Genomic DNA, 21,934 nt, shown 5'->3' with positions numbered 1-21,934 from the left:
TACGAGTGATTACTGAATGGTTTCGTGAGCATGAAAACGCTGTAATCCATATGCCGTGGCTGTCTCGGTCACCAGATCTCAACCAAATTGAACACTTATGGGAGATGATGGAGCAGCTCCTGAGACAGCATTTCCCACCACCATCAACAAAACACCAAATTATGGAATTTATCGTTGAAGAATGTTGTCTTATCCCTAGAGTTCCGGACACTTGTAGAATCTATACCAAGGCGCATTGAAGCTGTTCTAGTGGGCCATGGTAGCCCACCACCCTATTTAGGCACTTTATGATGGCGTTTCCTTTATTTCCTCAGTTACATGACTCTTTCATCAGCAGAGAGGCACTCTAAAAATCATATTGTCAGTAATAGTGGGGTTTGTCACAGGTAATAGCTGCTGTTTTTGTTCTCAGGGTCAGCGAGACAGGGTGATGGGGTAAATAGATTCTCATTCTGCACTCTCCAAACGCCAATCAACACCTGACCTACCTCCTAAACACCTAGATATGGGAGCCTTTACATGAGCCTGGGTGTCCCAGAGAGATGGAGGTTGGTGTCAAATTGACACAGAAATATCCATAATGGGTAAGATCAAGAGAGAAAACAAGCTCCACCGATCAGATCCCAACACTCCCAGATATCATTTCACATAACCATATCTACACACAGAAAATGTTTTGGTCCTCGTGTAGAATCCTTTTGAGTCCCAGATAGAACCCTTAACCCAGAGGGTTCTACATGTAACCCTAAAGAGTTCTCCCTGGAACCAAAAAGGGTTCTATCTGTGACCAGAAAGGGTTCTCCTATAGGGATAGCTGTATAACCCTTTTTAGGGTGTTGGTTTGATCATGGCCTAGACACTCGCAAACAAAGGTGTGAGTGTTCAGGTGTGAAAAGATTCACACTCACACCAAGAAGGAAGAAAACCAATGGGCCACAACTCACAACAGCATTTCCACTATGATGTTTATTTCTGTCTTCTCCCATATGCTTAATTCATAATTCATGTCTTGGGCTTGAGTCATAGCTCCGTCCCCGGGTTTGTTGCTTCTACAGAGGGTACCACTGCTTCTACCTCATTTTCTGCCTGCCCTTCCCCCCCAGACAAAGGGAAGTGCTGGCAGCACCATGGGACGGAAAACACCGGCACCGACAAAACAACGGGGTGATAAACGTGGTTTAAGGAGAGTCATAGAGGCCAGTGCAGCGGGTGGCACTTCTCATTTCTAGCGAGGGAGGTGAACTTGAGGGTCTGTCACTAGCACTGGCCTGGCTAGCAGTGCCACTCCCCAACAGCAGCTTTCCCACGGGATTTGGAGAGATACGACCAACTTGGCAACCTCTGATCTGAGAGGTTGAACTGGTTGCATTGCACTTTTCCACTGTGTGGAATTTCAGACTATTGACATTGTGTTTCTTGCCCACTGGTCCTGGTTGTTAGATGGTAGACAGCCGTTCAATCCTCACTCTGTCAGTTAGGGTTAGGCGATCTATAGAATTAATTCAATTAATTGTAATTCATGCTTTAGCGCAATTCCAAATGCCTGTATCGCAAGAATCACGTAATTAAAAATATATATGTATGAGTTTTTAAGTCCGCTTGTCCTCATCTTGTCTTTTTTGGTCTTATCTCCTTTTCACCTTCTGTGTTGTGTGCACCTTCCAATGTACACTAAGCCCCTCCCCTTGCTACTCACACCAACGAAGATGAGAGATTACTTCTTCCTCTCTGACGAGCAGTTTCAAATCATTATTTGCATTTGAGGTTTGGTCCAACAGAACCGGTCATATGGACACCCAAACACATTGAGACAATATTTTACTGTAATATAGGAGAAGATAAACCTTTCTAATGAGACCCTTTTTATGTCTCAACTCCTCAAATTGCACGCAGAGCAGACTACTGAAATAGGAGTATCAATGAACATTGATTCTGGTAAATGGAGCCTAACATGTTGACCACACTGCTCGCGTTACATGCACAGAGCATTGCCAAATACATTTACACATGTTAGTCAACTAGCGTCTGCGTAGCCAGGCACTAAAATATAATTTGGTTTTATTTGTGATGCTTACCGCGCTGCAAGTCCTGCCTCTCCCATCTCCTCATTGGTTTTACCTATGTGGGTGATTGAAACTGAGGTCCACACTCCAGTCCAGTTGGTGGTGGTAATGCACGTTAGTTGTTTTCCAACCACCATATAAAGTCCAAAGAAGAAGACTGAAGGAGGAGAGATTACTCAATTTACCCTTTTATCTGTAGATTAATTGTCAGAGTAGAGGACCTTGTGCATTTCAGGTAAAATAACAACCCAATGTTTATATCCCAGGACAAATTACCTAGCAACAGCAGGCTAGCTAGTTAAAATATCATAAATGTTTAATGCTTTTCAACCTGTCCCCAAATTAATATAGTTGGTTTATATTTTGTTTTGTGTGTACTGATCGTGTCTCATGTGGATCGACAAAATCAACATGTGCATGCTGAGGCAAGTGTGCGCCCGGTCTAGTCAGCATGTAAGTATAATTTTAAAAGCCCTGAATTCATTAGATTTTTGCTGACTCTTTTAAATGCAGTGTATTTTACCTTGAATTGTGAAACAATGCTAATTTAGAGAGAACATATATATACAGATATACAGTTGAAGTTGGAAGTTTACATACACTTAGGTTGGAGTCATTAAAACTCGTTTTTTCAACCACTCCACAGATTTCTTGTTAACAAAGTATAGTTTTGGCAAGTCAGTTAGGACATATACTTTGTGCATGTCACAAGTAATTTTCCCAACAATTTTTTGTAGACAGATTATTTAACTTATTTCACTGTATCACAATTCCAGTGGGTCAGAAGTTTACATGCACTAAATTGACTGTGCCTTTAAATAGTTTGGAATATTCCAGAAAATTATGTCATGGTTTTAGAAGCTTCTGATAGGCTAATTGACATCATTTGAGTCAATTGGAGGTGTACCTGTGGATGTATTTCAATGCCTACCTTGCGTGGAGCCCCAGATCGAGGGAGATTATCAGTGGTCTTGTATGTCTTCCATTTCCTAATAATTGCTCGCACAGTTGATTTCTTCAAACCAAGCTGCTTACCTATTGCAGATTCAGTCTTCCCAGCCTGGTGCAGGTCTACAATTATGTTTCTGCTGTCCTTTGACAGCTCTTTGGTCTTGGCCATAGTGGAGTTTGGAATGTGACTGTTTGAGGTTGTGGACAGGTGTCTTTTATACTGATAACAAGTTCAAACAGGTGCCATTAATACAGGTAACGAGTGGAGGACAGAGGAGCCTCTTAAAGAAGAAGTTACAGGTCTGTGAGAGCCAGAAATCTTGCTTGTTTGTAGGTGACCAAATACTTATTTTCCACCATAATTTGCAAATAAATTCATTAAAATTCCTACAATGTGATTTTCTGGATATTTTTTTTCTCATTTTGTCTGTCATAGTTGAAGTGTACCTATGATGAAAATTACAGGCCTCTCTCATCTTTTTAAGTGGGAGAACTTCTAAACCCTCTCCAATAAACAAAATCAAGACAGACTGGGGTGGTGAACTTGACCTTGCAGATGACTGGTGGGAGGAGGCACTTCGGGTTAACTGCACATCCTCGTGTGCTCGATTAAGTTTAATTCAGTTCAAAGTCTTGCAGAGAATTCACTACACCAAAGAAAAACTTTGTAAATTAATTCCTCCTAGACACGAATGACACGTGAAAGATGTTCATTCACTCTGGCAGACCACACCCGTGTTATTCGTGTTCTAAGCTGTCTGAGTATTGGTCATACTTTTTTAATACTAAATACTACAATTCTAGATATTGACCTGCAGCCTTGTCCTCTAATAGCTATATTTGGAGTTCCATCTTTGTTGCATAGTCTCATTAAAAGTGAAGATGACGTTGTAGCGTTTGCCTCCCTTATAGCCCGCCGGCAGATCTTACTTAACTGGATATCCTTCAAACCTCCCACTGCATCATCCTGGTTAAAAGATCGAATGTCTTTTCTACACTTAGAAAACATGTAATACACTCTGAGATGATCTACTGGTAATTTTTTCTTGAAATGGCAGCCTTTAATTTCCTTTTTTGAACAGTTGCCTTTTATTGATCAGGAGTAAGATTTTTGGCCAACGGGATACGGGAGGGTGTGGGAAGGAAGGGATAGTATGTTGTGATATTTTATATTTTTGTGTATGTGTACTTGTGTGCATATTTACATATGATTTCCATTTGCAAATGCATTTTATTTTTTGTATGTATACTGCTTTTGTTGTTAAGGGGGGGGTTAAATACGTATAGGGGTAAAAGGATGTATCTGTTCAATTTGTATTTTGTATTTCTTTATACGTCCAATAAAATATTTTTAAATAAAACAAACAAAAAAGACTCTCAGACCATGAGAAACAAGATTCTCTGGTCTGATGAAACCAAGATTGAACTCTTTGGCCTGAATGCCAAGCGTCACGTCTGGAGGAAACCTGTCACCATCCCTACGGTGAAGCATGGTGGTGGCAGCATCATGCTGTGGGGATGTTTTTCAGCGACAGGGACTGTAATCAAGGCAAAGATGAACAGAGCAAAGTACAGAGAGATCATTGATGAAAACCTCCTCCAGAGCGCTCAAGACCTCAGACTGGGGGTGAAGGTTCACCTTCCAACAGGACAATTATTATAATTTTTTAAAATTAGGCAAAGACCCTAGGCACACAGCCAAGACAATGCAGGAGTGGCTTTGGGACAAGTCTCTGAATGTCCTTGAGTGGCCCAGCAGGAGCCCAGACTTGAACCAGATCGAACATCTTTGGAGAGACCTGTGTAGCGATGCTTCCCATGCAACCTGACAGAGCTTGAGAGGATCTGCAGAAAATAATGGGAGTAACTCCCCAAATACAGGTGTGCCATGCTTGTAGCATTATACCCAATAAGGCTTGAGGCTTTAATCGCTGCCAAAGGTGCTTCAACAAAGTATTGAGTAAAGGGTTTGAATAGTTATGTAAATGTTATTTCAGTTTTTTTAAATATTTATTAACCTCTCTGGGATCGTTCGGGACGCTGGTGTCCCACCTCGCCAACAGCCAGTGAAAGTGCAGGGCGCCAAATTCAAAACAACAGAAATCTAGTAATTAAAATTCCTCAACAATACAAGTATTTTACACCATTTTAAAGATACACTTCTCGTTAATCCAACCACAGTGTCCGATTTCAAAAAGACTTTTCGACGAAAGTAGAACATATCATTATGTTAGGTCAGCAACTAGTCAAAGAAAGCATTCAGCCATTTTCCAACCAAAGAGAGGTGTCACAAAAAGCAGAAATATAGATCAAATTAATCACTAACCTTTGACGATCTTCATCAGATGACACCTCCATGACTCAATGTTACACAATACATGTATGTTTTGCTCGATCAAGTTCATATTTATATCCAAAAACCTCAGGTTACATTGGCGCCATGTTCAGAAATGCCTCCAAAACATCCGGAGAAATTGCAGAGAGCCACATCAAATAACAGAAATACTCATCGTAAACTTTGATGAATGATACATGTTTTACATAGAATTAAAGATAAACTTGTTCTTAATGCAACCACTGTGTCAGATTTGACAAATGCTTTACTTCAAAAGCACTATATTCAATAATCTGAGAACAGAATTCAGCCACAAAAGCAAGCCATACAGTTACCCGCCAAGTTGTGGAGTCAACAAAAGTCATAAATAGCATTATAAATCTTCACTTACCTTCGCTGATCTTCATCGGAATGCACTCCCAGGACTCCCACTTCCACATGAAATGTTTGTTTTGTTCGATTACGTCCATATTTATGTCCAAATACCTCCGTTTTGTTCGCGTGTTTAGTTCACTATTCCAAAGGCACAATGCCCGAGCACAAAATTCACACAAAGTCAAAAGAGTTCCATTACAGTTTGTAGAAACATGTCAAACAATGTTTACAATCAATCCTTGGGGTCTTTTTATAATAAATCTTCAATAATATCCCAACCGGACAATAGCGTATTCATTACAGATGAAAAAGAAGGAACGGCGCGCCCGCGTGACCGCGCAGTAAACAACTGATTGGCCACAGCCTAGTCCACTTGTTGAAACAGCTCTTATTTCGATCCCCTTCTACAATAGAAGCCTCAAACACCTTTCCAAAGATCTGCTGGAAGCCTTGGGAAGTGCAATCTGGCCCCAAAGACACAGCATATTGGATAGGCAATCACTTTAATGAAACTACAAACCTCAGATTTCCCACTTCCTGGTTGGATTTGTCTCAGGTTTTTGCCTGCCATATGAGTGCTGTTATTCTCACAGACATCATTAAAACAGTTTTAGAAACTTCAGAGTGTTTTCTATCCAATACTACTAATAATATGCATATATTAGCATCTGGGACAGAGTAGCAGGCAGTTTAGTCTGGGCACCTTATTCATCCAAGCTACTCAATACTGCCCCTCTGTCACCAAGAAGTTTTAATTTGCAAAACAAAACCTGTTTTGATTTGTCATTTTGGGGTATTGTGTGTCGATTGAAAGAAAAAAAACTAAATTCATCAATTTTATATTAAGGCCATAACAAAACGTGAAAAAAAAGTCAAAGGGGTCTGAATACTTTGTGAATGCACTGTAGTGTGGACTAGTAGAAGTCCCCATAGAGGTCATCCAAGGTGTCACTTACCGTCGCTGTGTTAATGAGCTATCAGTACCATTAACAAGGTAGCTATGTGTAAGAGTTCTAAGTGGGCTCCTCTTCCTCTCTGTCTTTATATCTCTACACCTCCATCTATCCATCCATCCCTCTATAACGCTCTCTCTCTATATATATACCAGATGGGTAAAAAGGACAGGATATGATGATTGAATAAGGAAGAGGATAAGAATGCTGTATTGAACAACGAGGGGATGTAACGTTCACGGCCAAAAGTCACAGAGCGGAGCTTCAACGGTGTCAGGATCGTCTTTATTGAGGTTGCAGCAGCTGTTAAGACTCAATCGCCACGCAGATGAACCCTTTCCTCTCTCCCAGAAGACCTCTGGCCACATCTGTAGATGTCTATTAGCCTTCACAACACAACGTCATCCACCACTGTAGACGTCCTCCCTGCCTGTGTATCTCCTGCTAATGAATAGCCCAGGGCTATAGGGTCGGGATGGGCGGTGACTGACTGAATGAGAGGGTCGTGAGTACAACACTGTCCTATTTAGTGCAGCTGGGGAGGGTGGTGGGAGTAGACGCAACATCACAGAGTCAGACATAACAACCCACTTATGTCTGCTCCATAGTGACTGGCGGTTGAGTGCTATTGTCCAAGTCATAACCCAGAACCTGTCTGGATATAGACAACAGCAGGCATATTAAGCAGACATACTGTTACCGGGTAGAATAGTGATAACATGCAACCAGGTAAAACATGCAGCTAGTTTACAGACAGAAATTCATCCACATAATTGTGTACAGAGACGTTCTGTGCTAGACTGAGAGGTCCGTTTGGCTTTTACATGCAATGTTCTTAATGCCACGAATGACGTGTAAAATGTGTATCTCTGTGAATATTTGCCTGGATTCAACATGACAACATAATGTGTGCTGTGAGGCCACTCTCCCAGTTCAATTAGGCCATTTGTTGCTCAATTACTATCAGGTGCCCTATCATCGAGAAAATTACCTGCCTCCTGAACAAGATTCATCCTAAGAAACTTCAACGTGTGGCCATGAGGCTGGGCTCGCCAACGAGAGCTGTTTCAAGGGCAAGGTCACACCTCTTATCCTTAAGGATCGGTCCCTTTTTTTATGTTCACCTAAAATGACATATTGACAAATCTAACTGCTTGTAGCTCAGGACCTGAAGCATGGAAATGCATATTATTGATACCATTTGAAAGGAAACACTTTGAAGTTTGTAGAAATGTGAAATTAATGTAGGAGAATATAACACATTAGATCTGGTAAAAGAAAACAACACAAAGAAAAGAAACATGCATTTTCTTTTCATCGTCTTTGAAATGCAAGAGAAAGGCCATAATGTACTATTCCAGGTTAGGCACAATTTAGATTTTGGCCATTAGATGGAAGCAGTGCATGTGCCAAGTTTTAGCCTGATCCAATGAACCATTGTATTTCCGTTCAAAATGATGTATCAAGACTGCCCAAATTTGCCTGATTGGTTTATTAATACATTTTCAAGTTCATAACTGTGCACTCTCCTCAAACAATAACATGGTATTCTTTCACAGCACACAAACAGCATCTGGACTGTGGTGCTAAGCGACTATGCTAATGACTTAGGTCCTCTCTAGCCAAATGTATTCTCTCCCCTACAATCTGCATTTTGGTATCAGTAAAGGATTTGCTCCATGGGAAGTGGGGCACATAACTTGGAGGAGATAGATGGATAGAGAGACTCAATCTGGGAGAGGAGAATAGAGGAGAAGCAATGGAGGGATTGTTGTCATCTCTTTTGCCTCGAGGGCAAATTTCTTTCCATGAAAAGCCTGAATCCAAGTAATCTACTGTAGTATTGTAACCTGTCATTTGTCTGTAATTATCTCATCTTCAACCCATTACTCTAATTTCTCCGGCAGCTTGGCAACTTTTACATCTAGTTTCTATTCCCATCAAGATGTCTGTGTAGTACTGCTTTGAGAATGCAACTGAAAATGAGACACTTGATTGGTATTGATCCATTCATTTTTTTATCACTCTTTCTGCAGGTATCACAGCTGCCTGATTAATGTCGTTATCTATCTACCAGTGGATGTTTCACGCCAATATAAATAAAACATTCCTCTGCAGAGCACCCATTTGGAGTAATTTCTAATGTTACCTACTGTATTTGTCTGTGTGAACATGTGTGTCTTGGTGTGTATGTGTGTGGCATGTTACCCACTAACACCTCTCTCTCTCTCTTTCTGCAGTTACCATGGAAACTATTATGTTCTTCCTCTTTTCACTCCTGGTGTATGTGGCTGGTAAGTGCCCCCTCCTCCCCTCAGCCACTACCAACACCACTAACACCAGCACGACGACCACAATATCCACAGGGAGGCAGGAGACACAGGGGAGGGCCGTGGCATGACATGGCAGGCATGGGGTTTTGACTGAACATGAGTGGATTGACTTATTCTGGAGCCTGAGGCTTCCTTCCTTTGCATGCGTAGTACAGTGTGTGTGTGTGTGTGTGTGTGTGTGTGTTATGTATATCCCAAGTATAATGTAACATACTGTATATCACAAGTATATTTAGGCCATGACACACATACAAGAACTGTTTAACTCTGCTGCAGATCATAGGTTCTATACATCAGTTGAGAGAGCAGCTGAGCCATCCATGTTATGTATTCTTCTATAGAAGTCTGGTGTTATCCATACTGTTTGCCTCTCACTCTTTCTCGTCTGTCAATCAGACTAACCTTCCACATTCTATCGCTTTGGTGTTTTCCCACCTCTCTTCAGTTCATTCTGTTCTGGTTTCTCTTTCTCTCTCCCTTTCTTCTTTTGTCTCCAGATTAAACATCTCTCCTTTTCCCTCTTCCCTTTCTCCATCTCCAGATGTACATTTCTCTCTATCAATCTCCCTCCCACTATAATTCAGTGTTTTTCATACACACACACACTCCCCATGCTGTGTGACTCTCTGTCTGCTGATATGAATACACATGCTGAGTGCACACACACACACACACACACACACACAGTCGTGTACAACTAACCTTCTGGCGACACACAATTCAGTCCCATTCAAAATTCTATTTTCCGTAATCCCTAAACCTCACCCTAGCCTGTAGTCTTACCCTTACCCTAACCTTAACCCTAACCTTAACCCAAAAACCTAACCTTAACCCGAACCCTAAACTCCTAACACTTAATGTAATTCTAACCCAAACACTAATTCCAACCTTAACCCTAAACCCCCTAGAAAATAGCATTTGACCTTGTGGGGACTAACAAAACATCCCCAGTTGGTCAAATGTTGTTTCGCTTGGTCCCCACAAGAATAGTTAAACATGTCCACACACACACACACACACAATGGGGGAGTGGAGCAGAAAGAAGGTCTGGGGTTTGTGCAATGGGCCGAACAGTGTTTGCTGATGGGAATTTAGGAAATTAATTGACACAGTGAGTGAGGGTTGGAAGAATAGAGTAGGGGAGGAGGAGGACGGGAGATAACTGAGACGATCCATTCAACTAATAATCCACAAGGCCAGTGCCATTGCACAACTGGATGTGAATACTGCAACCTGTCAAGAGACCTATCCAAGCTCTGATGTGACATACTGTCGTTCAAATATGAGCCAATAAGAATTCTGAATTACAGTGCATTCAGAAAGTATTCAGACCCCTTGACTTCTAACGCTACAGCCTTATTCGAAAATGCATTAAATTGTTTTGTTTTTCTCAACAATCTACACACACTATCGCAAATGTATTAAAAATTACAAACGGAAATATTACATTTACATAAGTATTCAGACCCTTTACTCAGTACTTTGTTGAAGCACCTTTGGCAGCGATTACAGCTTTGGCAGCATCGAGATATTCAGAGACTTGTCATTGTCTTGTTGGAAGGTGAACCTTCACCCCAGTCTGAAGTCCTGAGTGCTCTGGAGCAGGTTGTCATCAAGGATCTTGCTGTACTTTGATCTGTTCATCTTTCCCTTGATCCCGACTAGTCTCCCAGTCCTTGCCGCTGAAAAACATCCCCACAGCATGATGCTGCCACCACAATGCTTCACCGTAGGGTGGGTGCCAGGTTTCTCCAGACATGACGCTTGGCATCCAGGCCAAAGTGTTCAATCTTGGTGTCATCAGACCAGAGAATCTTTTTTCTCATGGTCTGAGAGTCCTTTAGGTGCCTTTTGGTAAACTCCAAGCAGGCTGGCATGTGCCTTTTGATTGGTAGAGTGCTTCAGAGATGGTTGTCCTTCTGGAAGGTTCTCCCATCTCCACAAACTCTGGAGCTCTGTCAGAGTGACCATTGGGTTCTTGGTCAGCTCCCTGACCAAGGCCCTTCTCCTCGATTGCTCAGTTTGGCCGGGCGGCCAGCTCTAGGAAGAGTCTTGGTGGTTCCAAAATTCTTCCTTTTAAGAATGATGGAGGCCTGTGTTCTTGAGGACCTTCAATGCTGCAGAATGTTTTTGGTACCCCTCTCCAGATCTGTGCATCAAGACAATCCTGTCTCGGAGCTCTACGGACAATTCCTTCAACCTCATGGCTTGGTTTTTGCTCTGACAACTGTGGGACCATTCGAAACACATCCAATCAATTGAGTTTACCACAGGTGGACTCCAATTAAGGTGTAGAAACATCTCAAGGATGATCAATGGAAAAAGAATGCACCAGAGCTCAATTTCGAGTCTCATAGCAAAAGGTCTGAATCCTTCTGTAAACAAGGTATGTTTTTTTCTGAAAACCTGTTTTTGCTGTCATTATGGGGTATTGTGTGTAGATTGATGAGGGAAAACATTTGTGTAATCCATTTTAGAATAAGGCTGTAATGTAACAAAATGTGGAAAAAGTCAAGGGGTCTGAATACTTTCCAAATGCACTGTATGTTCTAAGTGTTGGGTTCTAATTATCAGAGTAAGAACTTGACGGACACTGTGAACACTTCAACCAAGTTTATTCTTCCCAAAGGATCGAACAGCTGAATCGACGAACACATATTCACACAAGCACTGATATTTAACCCTTCTCCTATGCTGTTTCCTCCACATCTGAACAGCCAATGCATCTCTGTTGCTAGACAGAACCTTAGTGATATCTGTTGTTCCCCACTTCATCTGACCTGAACTCTGCCCCAATGCGATCACTCTTCCCCAACTAAAGGCTGTCATGGTCATTGGTACCAGACAGTGTCTCTTCTCCTCCCAGAGGATCCCTGATGGCTAACAATAAAGCATCCTGACATAATCTCCCTCAGTGACATTAATAAGTCTCTCTCTCTCTCTCTCTCAGCAGTAGCAGACCCAAGTGTAGAGGGTGAGTAACTTGTGTGTACAATGTGTTTAGCCATGTTAACCCCAGCCCCGTTATACTCTTTGGTATGTACAGCATTGAAAACTGCCATGATTGTTAGATGTGCGATATGGCTAGTATCTCATTGCCTTGCCTTTCCCTGTGCCTGTCTTTTCAGATGGTAAAAAGGAGAAGAAAGAGGTGGACCCATTTGTCTATGGTAAGTAGACCACTGTTAGTGCATCTTGATGCTCTTCCCATCAACTGACAGTGTTCCGATAGCCAAGAGAGAAGACTTTCTTAAGTAGACGTCTGTGTCTCTGTGTAGACTATCATAGCCTGCGGATCTGTGGACTGGTCTTTGGCGTGGTACTCTTCGCGCTGGGCATCCTCCTCATCCTCAGTAAGTCGTCATACTTCAGTAAGTCTAACTACACAGCACATGTACTTTATGGGCCTTCGATTGTTGATTTTAAGATCGGGATGATGATTTGTTGTCGGTTCTAGGCCGAAAATGTCGCTGCAGTTCCAATCAGGAGAAGAAGCCCAAGTAAGTCAGCATTTGTGCCTGATTGGTCGATTACATTTCTGCTCTGTTGTTATGGGGCTGTGTTCTCTGTCTCTGGTCACCATGACAACCAACATCTGTCCCCTTGGTTCTGTTGCAGGGCCCCTGGAGACGAAGAGGCTACGGCAGAGACTCTGATCGTGTCCAAGGGTGAGAGAACTGTCACTCCCCACTCACCCCTCACACACACCCCTTAGAACACCCTTGACACCAATCCATGGTCGAGGTCAAACTTTGGGAGTGATTTTTTGTAGTCGATGCCTAGGTTCCCCCACATGTTACGGCCACTGTTTGAAATGACTACCCCAGCCTCACTGGCTTTTCATGAAGTCATGTGAGTTTCCTTGATTCCTCCTCTTCTATCCAATCATAGCTAAGGAGCCAGAGCCAGAGCCTGAGCCTGAAGCTAAGGCTGAGAACTGAGTCAGCCCAACCAGACTGACCCCCACCTGACCGAATCAACCACATCTGCCACTGAACCACTACCTAACGACCAACACAACAACCATGACGACGATGACGACGGCAACAAAGGTGATGATGCTGGGGAAAAATAATGATGATGAACGAAGATGATAATGAAGAATGAAGATGATGCAAAATGAATACTGTGCGACCACTGGGTAGAGGATAGGAGTGTGTAGACGGGGGTGGGGGGATAATGCAGATGTAAATAGACCTCTAACCTATTGTTCCGTGCTCTGTGCCCGTGTATGTGTCTCAGTGATCTCGTGTGTACCTGTGCCTTTCTGCGACACTCTGTCTCCAGTTTGTTGTCTTAGCCAGTGACACCTTTTTACAGTTCGTCTTTACCCCAGTTCTTAATAAGTAAGAGATTTGTCAAGAAATGTTCTTCTTGTTTGTGTTTAGCTTAAATTCTGTGTTTCTATCGTCTTTAGATTCTAGAGGTTACTGTTTGCTATATTTTTGTTGTTGCTGTTATCACCATCACACTTGTAACAATTGTCCTCGATGCTGTTTTTCAGTAGTAGTAGTAGATTCTATACTATGTATACATGCATATATATTAGTATAAATAGTCTATACACAGTTATAGCTATATATATTGAAATATATGTGTGCCTGTGTGGGTACATGAGTTTGGGGGGTGTGTGTGTATGTGTGTGTGTCTGAGAGGTTGTGTGTTTTTGACTGTGTTGCGCCTTACACACGAGAATCCAACTGCCACAGTTTGCTGACCAAGCACAAGAATGCATCGGAGTTAACTAGGAGCTCACCAACAGTACTTACTGTAGTAAAGTGAGCTCCTACATCAGCTGTAACACTGCCTTGTCCTAGAAGAAAAAAAACGTCCAATCTAGTCTCCTCCTCTGCCATTGGCTGAGCCGGGGCGATACCGCCTTCAGAGGCAGGCTAGGATTGGCCGGTTCCCACACCAGTGCCGCAAATCTGTGTCCTCTATCGTTTATTTGGGAAGCAACAGTAGCTGACTGCAAAATCAGTCTCTGAACCAATGGCGTTTCGCTGTTTTGTATTGTATGATTGGTTATGCATTTAGTTAATGAGAGAGCGGGCCTGTGTGTGAGTGATCGAGAGTGTGTGTCGATGCTAAGTGAGTCATAGTTTTAGACGCCAAATTAGGTGGAAGAAAACAAAAGGAAAATATAATTTGCTCTGTATCAGATGTCAGGTAAAGCTTGTTAGGCAGTACGATATATGGAGTCTCATGCGGAGTATCATTGTTACAACAACAAACAAAAAAAACACTGTCACGAATATAAGTAACTAACTCTGTTCGTTCTGTGCATGAGGTTGTATTGTAATAGCTGCATTTTGTGCTTGTAGCATAGAAATAAAGTGTCTCTCACCAATAACCTTCACTTATTTGTTAATTTATGCAGTTTTAATTGTAATGTTATGTTGTGGTTTACTTGTTTGGTTGACTTATATGGAGAAAAGTAGCCACCAACCACTGCTCACCTGTGATTTTTGGTCATAATTGTGGTAAGCTACAAAGTCACACAACCAAGAACTACAACACAATGGCAATGAAATGAACCTGCCAATTCCCGAACTCAAAGTCACTCAAGGTTGTGTGAGTGCTACTTCAAAGGTAAGGTACAAAATGGCATGCCTTTCCTCCTAGGTTAGTCACAGTAATGTGAACACTGCACTTCAAATGATTCCAAAGGTTACCATCTCACACTATTTATCGGATCTCAAGTTTTATAGGCCATGTAAATGATTGGCTGATTGGGGGCAGGGCAAGCCGGGCAGGCTGAATTATGGGGGAGGGAATGGGGTTGATGGGGCAGGAGGTGACTGGAGTGCAGCTGACTGCAGAGACAGACAGAGAGACACACCTGAGAGGATCTCACACAGCCAGAGGAGCCCTCCAGCACCACAGGTGAGTCCAACCTGGTTCTACCGAACCTATGACTAGAGATTGATCGACTGTTGGTACTTCAAATACGTAATAGGGGCACTCGTCGGGTGAACGTTGTTGAATTAGTGCTTACTTAACTCAAGCAACTCATAAGGAAACCGCAGCCAGCGAATCATGTATAGTTTGGGAAACACGGTGCAGTTGAGGAAAGGACCAGCTTTTCATAAAGCATCAGATTTTGATCCCCAATCTTTATAATATCAATAACATGGTGTGTTACTCTTCTATACATATTGATCAGTGAAAGGGAAAACTCTACTGGTCTATAATTACATTGAATAATATTATCGAACGAGCAATAAGCCTTTATTGATGTTGACTTTCTCACATATAATTTGACTTGTCACATGCACCGAATACAACGGGTGTGAACTTGACCGTGAAATGCTTGCTTACGAGCCCTTGAACGAAAATTATAATAATTCCATATCGAGTACATTTTACTTGGAGTTAAAGCAGAAGCATTCTTGTCTCATATTTAGAGGGTGGTTGTAGGTGGGTGTCAAGGTTCATGAATTAAGCTGACATTTAGGCAATAAATAACTTTATGTGCTAAAGTATGTCACCCATGCATTGAAAGATCACACACAGAATACTGAAATACATACAGTGCCAGTCAATGTTTGGACACACCAACTCATTCCAGGGTTATTGTTTATTTTTGTACTATTTTCTACATTGTTGAATAATAGTGAAGACATCAAAATGATGAAATAACACATATGGAATCATGTAGTAACCAAAAAAGTGTTAAACCAATTCTCTCAACCAACTTCATGAGGTAGTCACCTGGAATGCATTTCAGTTAACAGGTGTGCCTTGTTAAAAGTTAATCTGTGTTAATGTGTTTGAGTCAATCAGTTGTGTTGTGATAAGGTAGGGGTGGTATACAGAAGATAGCCTATTTGGTAAAAGACCAGGTCCATATTATGGAAAGAACAGCTCAAATAAGCAAAGATAAATGACAGTACATCACTACTTTAAGACACGAAGGTCAGTCAATCCATAAAATGTCAAGAACTTTGAACATTTCTTCAAGTGCTTCAAAAACCATAAAGCGCTATGATGAAACTGTCCCTCATGAGGACCACGACAGGAAAGGAAGACCCAGAGCTACCTCTGCTGCAGAGGATTCATTAGAGTTAACTGCACCTCAGATGGCAACCCAAATATATGCTTCACAGAGTTCAAGTAACAGACATCTCAACATCAACTGTTCAGAGGAGACTGCGTGAATCAGGCCTTCAGGGTCAAATTGCCGCAAAGAAACCACTACTATTTATTTATTTATCTAGGCAAGTCAGTTAAGAACAAATTCTTATTTTCAATGATGGCCTAGGAACAGTGGGTTAACTGTGTCAGCTCAGGGGGTTGAACTTGCAACCTTCCGGTTACTAGTCCAATGCTCTTACCACTAGGCTACCCTGCCACCCCAAAGGACATCAAAAAGCAGAAGAGACTTGCTTGAGCCAAGAAACATGAGCAATGGACATTTGAGCGGTGGAAATCTGTCCTTTGGTTTGACGAGTCCAAATGTGAGGTTTTTGGACGCAGAGTAGGTGAAGCGTGGAGAAGGAGGTATGATATTGTGGGGGTGCTTTGATGATGACACTGTCCGTGATTTATTTAGAATTCAAGGCACGCTGAAACAGCATGGCTACCACAGCATTCTGCAGCGATACACCATCCCATCTGGTTTGCGCTTAGTGGGACTATCGTTTGTTTTTAAACAGGACAATGACCCAAAACACACCTCCAGGCTGTGTAAGGGTTATATGACCTGGCCTCTGCAATCAGCAGACCTCAACCCAATTGAGATGGTTTGGGATGAGTTGGACGGCAGAGTGAAGGAAAAGCAGAGTACTACATGATTCCATGTGTTATTTCATCGTTTTAATGTCTTCACTATTATTCTATAATGTAGAAAATAGTACAAATAAAAATAAAAACCTTGAATGAGTGGGTGTGTCCAAACCTTTTGACTGGTACTGTATGTCTACACACACGCAAATACACTTTCACAACTCGTACTTACACACACGTGAGACTAACCGAACAAAATTGACTCAGGGACGTTTTAATCTCACAATCCATGCTATTAATGATTAAAGGCATAGAGATTTAGATCAAAAGAACAGAACAGAGTTGTGTGTGTGTGTGTGTTTGTGCGTGCATGTGTAAATCAATATCTCTACTACCGTCTCTAGGAATTAGTCAGATACATGAAGATTAAGAACCAGCTAAAGCAATTTGTTTGGACATCTAATGTTCCTTATCCTGTCAACGGACGTTCATAAAAACTGGATAAAAACATTAAAAACCATTCCTCAGATTTATTAAAAACAGATTATTGAAATGTAATCTGTCTGAATCCATAACCACGCGCGACAATGGCTTTCAGAACTAACAGAATGCCTGTTTTCATTGGTAGTGCTACTGAGATAAATTATTTGCTAACTAAACAAGCTAAAATATGTTACATTTTCACCACTTTTGCCCTGTCAGCAATGCCGGTGTCAAACCAAAAAGCATGCCATACTAAAATGAATGACTAGGGATCCAACAAATGTTATTGTAGACACGGATGCAGCTTTTGTATATCTCTTACTCATTTCCTTCATCCGAACAGACACTCACAGACCGGCCATCATGTCCACCGCTGGAGGTACGTTTTACACTGCTACCGGTCATAGACACAAATAGCTTGTTTTTTTGCCCAGAGGTTTAATGTTTTGACTCACTATGTCATATTCTAGTTCATGGTGATTGACCATAATACATTTAATTTATGCTATATATATATATTTTTTTTTTAATGGAGATCATGCACATAGGTGTCCCCTCTAGTCCCAGTTCTCTTATACTGTGGGTTTATCAGGCAAGAGGCACAACCTGTGGCCTGATCATGTTTCATGTACATCATTAGCCAGTCAGGTAATAGGCAGAAAGCCACAGGGAACCATGTGCTAGCTCGTTGCTCTAGCTACAGTGCCTTGAGAAAGTATTCGGCCCCCTTGAACTTTGCGACCTTTTGCCACATTTCAGGCTTCAAACATAAAGATATAAAACTGTATTTTTTTGTGAAGAATCAACAACAAGTGGGACACAATCATGAATTTGAACGACATTTATTGGATATTTCAAACTTTTTTAACATTTTAAAAACTGAAAAATTGGGCGTGCAAAATTATTCAGCCCCTTTACTTTCAGTGCAGCAAACTCCCTCCAGAAGTTCAGTGAGGATCTCTGAATGATCCAATGTTGACCTAAATGACTAATGATGATAAATACAATCCACCTGTGTGTAATCAAGTCTCCGTATAAATGCACCTGCACTGTGATAGTCTCAGAGATCCGTTAAAAGCGCAGAGAGCATCATGAAGAACAAGGAACACACCAGGCAGGTCCGAGATACTGTTGTGAAGAAGTTTAAAGCCGGATTTGGATACAAAAAGATTTCCCAAGCTTTAAACATCCCAAGGAGCACTGTGCAAGCGATAATATTGAAATGGAAGGAGTATCAGACCACTGCAAATCTACCAAGACCTGGCCGTCCCTCTAAACTTTCAGCTCGTACAAGGAGAAGACTGATCAGAGATGCAGCCAAGAGGCCCATGATCACTCTGGATGAACTGCAGAGATCTACAGCTGAGGTGGGAGACTGTCCATAGGACAACAATCAGTCGTATATTGCACAAATCTGGCCTTTATGGAAGAGTGGCAAGAAGAAAGCCATTTCTTAAAGATATCCATAAAAAGTGTCGTTTAAAGTTTGCCACAAGCCACCTGGGAGACACACCAAACATGTGGAAGAAGGTGCTCTGGTCAGATGAAACCAAAATTGAACTTTTTGGCAACAATGCAAAACGTTATGTTTGGCTTAAAAGCAACACCGCTCATCACCCTGAACACAACATCCCCACTGTCAAACATGGTGGTGGCAGCATCATGGTTTGGGCCTGCTTTTCTTCAGCAGGGACAGGGAAGATGGTTAAAATTGATGGGAAGATGGATGGAGCCATATACAGGACCATTCTGGAAGAAAACCTGATGGAGTCTGCAAAAGACCTGAGACTGGGACGGAGATTTGTCTTCCAACAAGACAATGATCCAAAACATAAAGCAAAATCTACAATGGAATGGTTCAAAAATAAACATAACCAGGTGTTAGAATGGCCAAGTCAAAGTCCAGACCTGAATCCAATCGAGAATCTGTGGAAAGAACTGAAAACTGCTGTTCACAAATGCTCTCCATCCAACCTCACTGAGCTCGAGCTGTTTTGCAAGGAGGAATGGGAAAAAATGTCAGTCTCTCGATGTGCAAAACTGATAGAGACATACCCCAAGTGACTTACAGCTGTAATTGCAGCAAAAGGTGGCGCTACAAAGTATTACCTTAAGGGGGCTGAATAATTTTGCACGCCCAATTTTTCAGTTTTTGATTTGTTAAAAAAGTTTGAAATATCCAATAAATGTCGTTCCACTTCATGATTGTGTCCCACTTGTTGTTGATTCTTCACAAAAAAAATACAGTTTTATATCTTTATGTCTGAAGCCTGAAATGTGGCAAAAGGTCGCAAAGTTCAAGGGGGCCGAATACTTTCGCAAGGCCCTGTACATAGCATAGCAAATCAATGTTTACTAACAGCTATAGAGACCGACACGAGCTAGCTAGCTTCGCGGTGCACTGCGAGATATACAGTACAAATCCCAAAGCACCTTCACGTAGTCAAGCAAACCACTCTCAGTCGCCACTACTTCCCGTTGACATAGTGAGACACAACATGTTAGCCTGCTCCTTATCTATGGAGCGGTCAAACAAACCAGGTACCATGGATCATCGAAACATATTGGCATGACCTGCTCTGGGAGATTTACATTGACTTCCTGTGGGTCAGGCTTACTTTTGAGCCAGTCATGTATTATTAGAAACCGGGACATTCGAGCCCTGGATGCTGATTGGCTGAAAACCATGGTACTGTATATTAGACAATATGGTGTATGTTTGTGTATGTACATTGCATGGGGATCTTTAAACTGCATATGGCATTTGAAATCGGGCGCACGGGAAATCCACAACCATAAACATAGACAGGAGCCTCCTGCGTAGGCAGCCATTGACGCTTACCCAGATCCATGTAGGTAGAGGATCAGAGGGGACCACTTCTTTATGAGTCTACCCCTCACATGGGAAAACAGTATGTTTCTTTGTCTCCTCTATTTCTGTCACCCCTATGTGTGTGTCGGCCGGTAGAGTGTGTATATCCTCTTGGAACTTACCTCGTGTTCTCTGCTCTCTCCTCAGCTCCCGAGTACGACCCTGATGCAGAATTTGTGTATGGTAAGAGAAAACAAAATGGTACTGCAAGGATTATCTGACAGAAAGTCATTTGGTAATTTGATAACGCCTAATGGCAAGGAGAGAGTGAGTGAGCTAGAGAGCGAGAGAGCGAGAGAGCGAGAGAGCGAGAGAGCGAGAGAGCGAGAGCTGTTGCCACAAAAAAAGTGCATTTTGTGAAGAACAAACACCATTGTAAATACAAACCATATATTTTATTTATTTTCCCTTTTGTACTTTAACTATTTGCACATAATATGACCTTTTTTTGGAACTTTTCGTGAGTTTACTGTAAAACCTGTTTTGTTTCTTGTCTATTTCACTTGCTTTGGCAATGTAAACAAGTTTCCCATGCCAATAACTCTCTTAAATTGAATTGAAATTGAGAGAGCGAGAGACAGAGACAGTGACAAGAACAGAGACAGAGAGAGAAAGAGAGAGAGAGACAGACAAATAGATAGAGATGTTGCCATAGGTGAACTTATGATGGATGTGTCCTCTGTGTTGTAGACTACCAGACTCTTCGTATTGGAGGTCTGACCTTTGTTGCTGTCATCATGATCCTGTCTGTTCTCCTGCTGGCCAGTGAGTCCCCAGACCAGACTGTGCGTGTGCGTGTGTGTGTGTGTGCGCGCGTGTGCACTCTCCAACCTGACTGACATCTAACAACCCCATTTTAAACCAATTTAATGATAGTGTTCTCTATTGCCTTGCTGTCTATTAGGGGAATGGGGAGTGCTGTAATAGACTGTATCATCAGTACTCGCTGATTGTCTTTCTCTCTCATCCCCTAGGCAACAAAATCCGCCAGTGTGGAAAGCCCCGGGTGAGTGTCCTGATATCAGACAATGGAATACAAAGATGAGATACAGGCTACATCTTGAATGAGAGGCAGTCCACATCCATCCGTCATTGGTCAAGAAATGAAAATGTGGTGTTGTTGATACCACAGTGACCCATTGAGCAAGTTGCTCTCGGGGGGAAAGCAGTTATGAAGCAGTATTTAATAAGTGGCATCTGCTGGTTTGCATTTTGAGACATTAGAGTAAAGGGTCTGGAAGACTTACTTGACTGAAGCACTCCTATAAGGAGCGTAGGCCGTTAATGAATGCCATCCAATCTCACTCGGTTTGGGCCAAGTTTTTCCAGTTCAACACCAGTTGTGGCAGCTCTTAATAATTTCTGCCTGAACACTTTCTTGTTTCTTGGGTACTGGAAGAATGAGAGATTATTCATGAAGGATGAATGATGGCCCACAATGTACATAGTTCTAATGAATCAGTTGTACATATTACTAGACATAATAGTATGAGTAATTTAGGCTTTCATTCACATTCACACCAAAATCACATAGTTGACTATGTTACATTTATCTACTACACCTGAAGGGAGGAATATATAAATGGCATTTGTAACGGTCACTATTTTACAAGTCACTATTTTTTAACAACAGAATATTCTGTGAATTCTATTGTTAATGTCCTGCCCTTCTGCTATGTGTGTTCCAGCAATGAACGATTGAAGAGGTTCACCTACCGTAGGACGGCTGGGCACTTGTATGTTGTTGACTGTATTGTGTGAGACTGCGTTCCTTTTGTATTGATAAACTGTAGATCCACTGTCGCTGCCCTGTGTTTAATACAAAGTAAATTGAAAATTAA

General features: G+C 41.8%; 1 protein-coding gene across 1 annotated transcript in view; it reads left to right on the top strand.

The window, feature by feature from the left end:
* Positions 1-21,934, top strand: part of LOC135553353 (uncharacterized) — a 24,581-nt gene extending 2,647 nt beyond the window's left edge. Inside the window, exons 2-14 of the mRNA XM_064985504.1 lie at positions 8,918-8,971; positions 11,961-11,984; positions 12,139-12,180; positions 12,289-12,363; positions 12,468-12,510; positions 12,629-12,678; positions 12,902-12,948; positions 14,872-14,896; positions 17,565-17,600; positions 20,241-20,276; positions 20,784-20,878; positions 21,068-21,099; positions 21,782-21,934. Of these exons, the coding sequence (XP_064841576.1) occupies positions 8,923-8,971; positions 11,961-11,984; positions 12,139-12,180; positions 12,289-12,363; positions 12,468-12,510; positions 12,629-12,678; positions 12,902-12,948; positions 14,872-14,896; positions 17,565-17,600; positions 20,241-20,276; positions 20,784-20,878; positions 21,068-21,099; positions 21,782-21,854 (627 nt within the window). The 5' untranslated portion in view covers positions 8,918-8,922 and the 3' untranslated portion in view covers positions 21,855-21,934. The remainder of the gene's footprint in view (positions 1-8,917; positions 8,972-11,960; positions 11,985-12,138; positions 12,181-12,288; positions 12,364-12,467; positions 12,511-12,628; positions 12,679-12,901; positions 12,949-14,871; positions 14,897-17,564; positions 17,601-20,240; positions 20,277-20,783; positions 20,879-21,067; positions 21,100-21,781) is intronic.

This window comes from Oncorhynchus masou, chromosome 13, assembly GCF_036934945.1.
Source record: "Oncorhynchus masou masou isolate Uvic2021 chromosome 13, UVic_Omas_1.1, whole genome shotgun sequence".
Lineage (NCBI taxonomy): Eukaryota > Metazoa > Chordata > Actinopteri > Salmoniformes > Salmonidae > Oncorhynchus > Oncorhynchus masou.
This window is presented reverse-complemented; position numbering and strand designations above follow the sequence as displayed.